The 7,006-nt window shown below is 40.0% G+C and overlaps 1 protein-coding gene across 1 annotated transcript; it reads right to left on the bottom strand.

Annotated features, from left to right (window-relative positions):
• Positions 1-6,180: 6,180 nt before the first annotated feature.
• Positions 6,181-6,753, bottom strand: LOC146907229 (uncharacterized). The gene has a single exon (XM_085729049.1). It carries the CDS (start codon positions 6,751-6,753, stop codon positions 6,181-6,183), a length of 573 nt encoding a protein of 190 aa, XP_085585175.1.
• Positions 6,754-7,006: the final 253 nt, after the last annotated feature.

Here is a 7,006-nt window from a genome sequence, read left to right as displayed (position 1 = left end):
AGCTGCAGCCTACTGCTGCTGGGACTGAGCATTCTGCTGAATCTGCTGCTGCATCAAATGCATCATCTGTTGGTTCTGTTGCATTATCTGCACCCACATATTCGCATCAGGGTTAACATTCTCCTCCACATCCTGATTAACTCTTGGCCGGCCTCGTCCTCTTCGTGCTCCAGATATTATCGCTCTAACTGTCATATTTAAGTCAAAGTGATCAATATCAACCAAATATAACAATGAGGACAAATATCCTAAACTCAATAAGAACAACTACTTGGATTGTAATATTAATGACCCAAGGCACGATCGGAATCGACCTGCTCTGATACCAAAATATAACACCCAATTGAAAGTGTCTAGAATACTCAAATGTGCGTTAAAAAGTTATATTGGATACATTAATTATACAATACAGAAACGACATCAAGTCGAAAATTTAGGTACCAAAACATCTGAAGTCTTATGTTACATGACGTTCTCTAGATATCCAAAAGAAACTTAAGTAAAATAAGTCAATACAACAAGTCTTAATTAAACATATGCATCCATAAGTCCAACTCCAAATATGTTTCCACGATCACACGATCAATCCAAAGCTTTTTCCTTACCTTTACCTCGAGTAACATGTGAACCTGAACAAAATAATGAGAGGGATAAGACATAATGCCTCAGTGAGTTCTTTCTAGCCCTAAGCTAGTGATAACCTCAGGGAAAAACCTATGGTTATCACGTGCCTAAAATACAACCTGCCGGTTGATTATACATGTGTGGTCTTGCACTTCTAGACGGTAGTGCTTACTAAAACTGTCATAGGTTCTTCTTAACTTACTAAAGGTCTAGCTTTGCTATATGTGTCATGGCGGTCAAGGGGATCGTCTAAGACCGCTATATCAAGATACGCTTTACGCATCGAGATCTATAATACAAGACACGACTCTAAGTCGGATGATTAAGTAAGACCTAACTCGTCATCGACATAACTTTCTTTACTTACTTCACTTCTTAAAATTGAAGGTATCTAACATCAATTAATAACCAAATCATGATTAAATTAAAAGTTAGCGTCGAACAAACAAACTATAAATCTAAGTTCATTTTACGGATTAATTCTGGGTGGAGTAATCCCGAAAGTTAATCCCCTACTACTGGTGAAAAATACCTAGCTAAGGCACACCGGACTCCCTCAGTGGCGTGCGGGCCCCTTACGGCTTATCTCGTTCCCCTTGGAGAACCTCTTGTATCCACCCGTGGAAGGAATACAAAAGACACGACACCTATTCTTACTTAATGGTCCTGACCATATAAAATTCTTGTCTTAACTTTACTTGCTTAACTTTCGTGTGAATATGATATATAATCGTTCACGTCTTAGCATAATATATTCATGCTTAGCTATCTATTTCTCTACAAGCTATGTCGAGGCTCTAAGTTTATTCCCTTACTTTGTCATATATATAATCTTGCTACCCGATTATAAAACCAATACTTCGCTCATATGCCATGCTTTACTATACAAATTAAATACTTGCTTAACATTCAAGAAAACATTTTAAAACCTATGCCTTGGAGTCTTGGTTTGAGGGGTTATTGTTTGGAAGATTGCATAAAGAAAACCGCCAGCGAAATGCCCGAACCACCCATAGCGAGCAAAACAATGATATCCCTCACTGTCTACTCGCCATGGCGAGTAAGTCTGTGTGGGAGGTGAGTAGCTACTCGCCTTGGCGAGTAGGAGGCGAGCAGAACACTTGTTCTATGAGTCTAGCTCGTCTAGCGAGCTACTTGCTCACCGTGGCGAGCTGTGATAGTCCAGAACTGTCAAAGATGGTGTTTTCGACCCAAAATCCTCAAAACAAAGCATCCCAAGGCATATCATGACACTAGTGATCATATAGAACCTGTAAAACAGTCATTGAGCAAGTATTCACATGTATAATGATGCATAACATGAAAGGGGTAACTTTTTCTATGTATAAACCCTAAAAAAATATATGGTTTTCTTGCAAGCATAACACACATCCCATGGGTAGAAACTAACGAATAAATCACCTTAAAATAACCTAAAGATAGCTCACAACCTCAAGACCTTGACAACAAAACCTTAGGATCAAACCCTAGATGAGAGAAAAGTATTTGGTGAAGCTTGCCTCCAACTTGCTTACCAACAACTTAGCCAAACCCTAACCTTACTTAGGTTCTAATTTGTTGAAGGATTAGGAGAAGAGTGAGTGAAGATCAAGGATAGAGAAGGAAGGAGAGATCAAGAGTTTTAGAAAGAAGGGAGAGCTTATGTCTTGGCTAACCCTAGTGAGATAAAGACATGAGAATTGTGAAGAATTTTGGTTCTAACCCACTTAAATATCTTCTCCGCGTGAAATACCATAAATGCCCTTGCCTTAATCGCACGCATTTATCATTTTTCAGATATTACGTTAGTTCCTAATAAGCGGGATATTACATCCTACCCCTTAAAAAAATTCATCCTCGAAATTTAGAATATACCTGAAAACAAATGCGGATACTGATTCAACATCTCTGATTCAAGTTCCCACGTAGCTTCCTCATTTGGCGAACCTTTCCATATTACTTTCACTATAGGAATCTCTTTGTTTCTGAGGGATTTGACGTCATGATCTACTATTCTTTCTGGTTCCGGCTGGAATGGCAAATCCGATCACAATTCTATGAAATCTAACTCAACTGGCTGGAAAGGATCTGGAATGTACTTCTTCAATTGAGATACATGAAACACATCATGTAATCCCAACATAGCTGGAGGTAAAGCTAACTGGTAAGCCACTGGTCCGATACGTTTGAGTATCAAAAACGGTCCCACATACCTTGGACACAACTTCTTAGTTCTGAAAACACCTCTTAAACCCAATTTAGGAGTAACCTTTAGGAATACATGATCACCTTCATTAAACTCCAAAGGTCTCCGTCTCTTGTCCGCATAACTCTTCTGACGACTCTGGGCTGTCCTGATCTTTTCCTAAATTGACTTAATTTTCAAAGTTGTCTCTTGAATGATTTTTGGCACAATAATACTCTTATCACCAACTTCGGCCCAACACAAAGGAGTTCTACACTTCCTACCATACAACGCTTCATAAGGTGCCATTTTGATACTCAAGTGATAGCTGTTGTTGTAGGAAAATTCTATCAAAGGAAAATGATAATTCCAACTTCCGCCATCTTCTAGAATACATGCACGCAACAAGTCTTCCAAGGTCTGAATGGTTCTCTCTGACTGACCATCAGTTTGAGGATGGTGAGAGGTGCTTAACTTCAAACGAGTCCCTAAAGCTCTCTGAAAAGCTTTCTAAAAGTGTGAAGTGAAGATTGGATCCCTATCTGACACTATACTCACTGGAACACCGTGTAACTTAACTATCTCTGAGATGAACAATTCTGCATACTGTGGTGTTCTGTAGGTAGACTTAACCGGTAAGAAATGAGCTGATTTGGTTAATCTATCCACAATTACCCAAATTGAATCATGACCTTTCTGAGTACGGGGTAATCCTCCTACAAAGTCCATAGTAATGTGTTCCCATTTCCACTGAGGAATCTCCAACGGTTGAAGCAAACCTGCTGGTCTCTGATGTTCAATTTTGACTTGTTGACACACAATGCATCTTGCTACAAACTCAGCAATGTCCATTTTCATGCCAGGCCACCAGTATTCCCTTTTCAAATCTTGGTACATCTTGGTGGCACCAGGATGAATTGAGAAACTACTCTTATGAGCTTCTTCCAAGATCAATCTTCTAATCTCTTGATCACTCGGGACACATATTCTTCCTTCAAATAAGATTGCCCCATCCGAAGACCTAGAAAATTCTGGGTAACCACTTCTTTTTTGAAGTTCTGAATCGACACCTTGTGCCTGTATGATTCTTGATCGCAAATCGCATGAAACTTTCAACTGGTGTAACCATATACCATCATCATTCTCTGTGGCTTCAAGGTTAAGGTCTCGGACCTTCTCATACATCACAAACATGCATCATAACTTCGGCTTGAGCTAAGTTCTTACGACTCAAAGCATCCACTACAACATTGGCCTTTCCTAGATGGTATTTCAAATCAAAGTCGAAGTCTTTTAGATACTCCATCCAACGTCTTTGCCTCATATTCAAATCTCTTTGATCAAACAAATACTTCAAACTCTTATGATCACTGAATAGTTCAAATTGCGCTCCATACAAGTGATGTCTCCATATCTTCAAAACAAAAACTATGGCCGCCAACTCTAAATCATGAGTGGGATAGTTTTCTTCATGCGTCTTGAGTTGTCTAGATGCATAACCTATCACATTGTTTTCTTGCATAAGTACTCCACCGAGTCCCTTAGATGATGCATCACAAAACACCACATATCTCTTCTCTGGGTCAGGAATAGTTAAAACTGGTGCCTGAGTTAACTTCTTCTTCAGAGTCCTGAAACTCTTCTCACATTCTTCATCCCACACAAATGGCACATCCTTTCTTGTGAGTCGGGTTAAAGGCAAAGCGATTTGGGAAAACTTCATGATGAATTGCCGATAATAACCAGCTAATCCCAAAAAGCTTCGAACTTCTGAAACATTCTTCGGTATAGTTCAATACTGAACAGCCTCTACTTTCGACTGATCAACTGCCTCACCTCCTTGAAAAATTACATGACCCAGAAACTTGACTTCTGTCAACCAAAACTCACACTTGCTAAACTTGGCATATAAATGCTTCTCCCGAAGAATATTCAACACTGTCCTCAGATGCTGAGCATGCTCCTGCGGATTCTTAGAATATACCAATATGTCATCAATGAAGATAATGACAAATTGATCTAGATATGGCTGAAAAATCCGGTTCATATAATCCATAAAAACTGTTGGAGCATTAAATACACCAAAAGGCATGACTAAAAATTCATAGTGCCCGTAACGCGTTCTGAAAGCCGTTTTGGACACATCTGAAGATTTGATACAAATCTGATGATAACCAATCTAAGATCAATTTTTGAGAACACAGACGCTCCCTTAAGCTGATCAAGTAGGTCATCAATTCTTAGCAAAGGATACTTGTTATTGATAGTTACCTTATTTAACTGGCGGTAGTCAATACACAGTCTCATGCTACCATCTTTCTTCTTAACTAACAAAACCGGTGCACCCCAAGGTGACACACTGGGCCGGATGAAATGCTTCTGAATAAGCTCTTCCAGTTGAGATTTCAATTCCTTGAGTTCCAAAGGAGACATTCTATAAGGTGCTACTGACACTGGTTCCGCTCCTGGAATCAGATCAATTGAAAACTCGATCTCCCTCTCTGGTGGTAAACTTGTGATATCGGCGGGAAAAACATCCAGGTACTTACTAACAATTGGAATATCGCTGGGACTTAAATCCGACTCTGAAGTCACAGTGAGCATAACATAAAAACCCTTATCCTGAGCACAAATAAACTAAACTGTCTGGTATGTGTGCTTGAGTAATTCTGACAAGGCCACTCCTTCCACCGTATTACTAGTTGGCATATAAATACTCTTCTCCGCACACCCTATATATACATGATTTGTGGATAACCAATCCATACCTAATATTACATCAAGTTGCTTCATCGGAAGACACACTAAATCTATATAGTATGTCTTGCTAGACACGGTGATCGGACAATTCTCACATACATAGTTTGCCACAATTCCTCCATCAGTGGCTGTAGTTACCATCATAGGGGGATTTAATAACGAAACAGATAACTGAAGAGCTTCGACACATTGAAAGGAAATGAAAGAACATGATGCACCACAATCAAATAAAACATTAATAGGATTCTGGCCAAGAAAACACATACCGCCTATCAAGTCTTCATTAGCCTGTGCCTTCTTACCATCCAATGAGTACACCCTTCCTTTGCTCATCGTGGTACTTACACCTTTGCCCTTGTTTCCTCTAGTTGGACAATCTGCCATTAAGTGTCCTTTCTGGCTATAAGTATAACATGAATTGTCACCTGCTCTGCATTCCCCAGGATGGGTCCTTCCACACTTTTTGCAAACTGCAAAAGATCTGGGTGAGCTTGTCTACTTCCCCTTCTGAGGGGACCCCTTTGGTTTCAAATTTTCATGGTGCCTATCAACAAAATTTCCCCTCTTCTATCAAAAGATGTGGTACCCTCCTTAACAGCTTTGTCAAAACCTCATTCAGCTTCCAAACTATTATGTACCATCTCATCAAAGTTTGTCAATCTCTGCTGACTAACCACATCATAAAGTTCACCTCTCAAAGCATGCTTATACTGGTTCATCTTCCACATCTCATTACCTGCATAATCATTGTGAGTAGAGTAATGAGACAACTCTTCAAACTTCTTGGTGAAATCTGTCACTGACATACTGCCCTGCTTCAAATGAAGAAATTCCTGCTCCTTACGGACTTTGTATGTCACTGAGAGATACTTCTCTAACATCACTTGCTTGAAGTTGTCCCAGTTTATCTCCATGCCACTAGTCACCATGCGGCGCCGAGCAGTCTCCCACCAATCTTCTGCCGGACCACGGAATTGATTTGTTGCGAAAATCACTTTATCATGTTCAGAACAATCCGCCATACGGAAGATCTTTTCCATATGCTTAATCCATCTCCTTGCGTCCTGTGATTCACCACGACCATCAAATTCCAAAGGGTGATTCCGATTGTACTCTCGAAAAGCTAGATTTCCTACAACCGGAGGTGGTGGATGTTGTTGATGCACTCCAAGGCCTTGTTGCATAGCTGCAGCCTACTGCTGCTGGGACTGAGCATTCTGCTGAATCTGCTGCTGCATCAAATGCATCATCTGTTAGTTCTGTTGCATCATCTGCGCCCACATATTCGCATCAGGGTTAACATTCTCCTCCACATCCTGATTAACTCTTGGTCGGCCTCGTCCTCTTCGTGCTCCAAATATTATCGCTCTAACTGTCATATTTAAGTCAAAGTGATCAATTTCAACCAAATATAACAATGAGGACAAATATCCTAAA

Source organism: Medicago sativa, chromosome 7 (genome assembly GCF_051527215.1).
Source record: "Medicago sativa cultivar Bolivia chromosome 7, Bolivia_mono, whole genome shotgun sequence".
Taxonomy (NCBI): domain Eukaryota; kingdom Viridiplantae; phylum Streptophyta; class Magnoliopsida; order Fabales; family Fabaceae; genus Medicago; species Medicago sativa.
This window is presented reverse-complemented; position numbering and strand designations above follow the sequence as displayed.

Excerpts from the sequence above, each read along its gene's own strand:
- LOC146907229 (XM_085729049.1), bottom strand. The coding sequence starts at position 6,753 with ATGCAACAAGGCCTTGGAGTGCATCAACAACATCCACCACCTCCGGTT.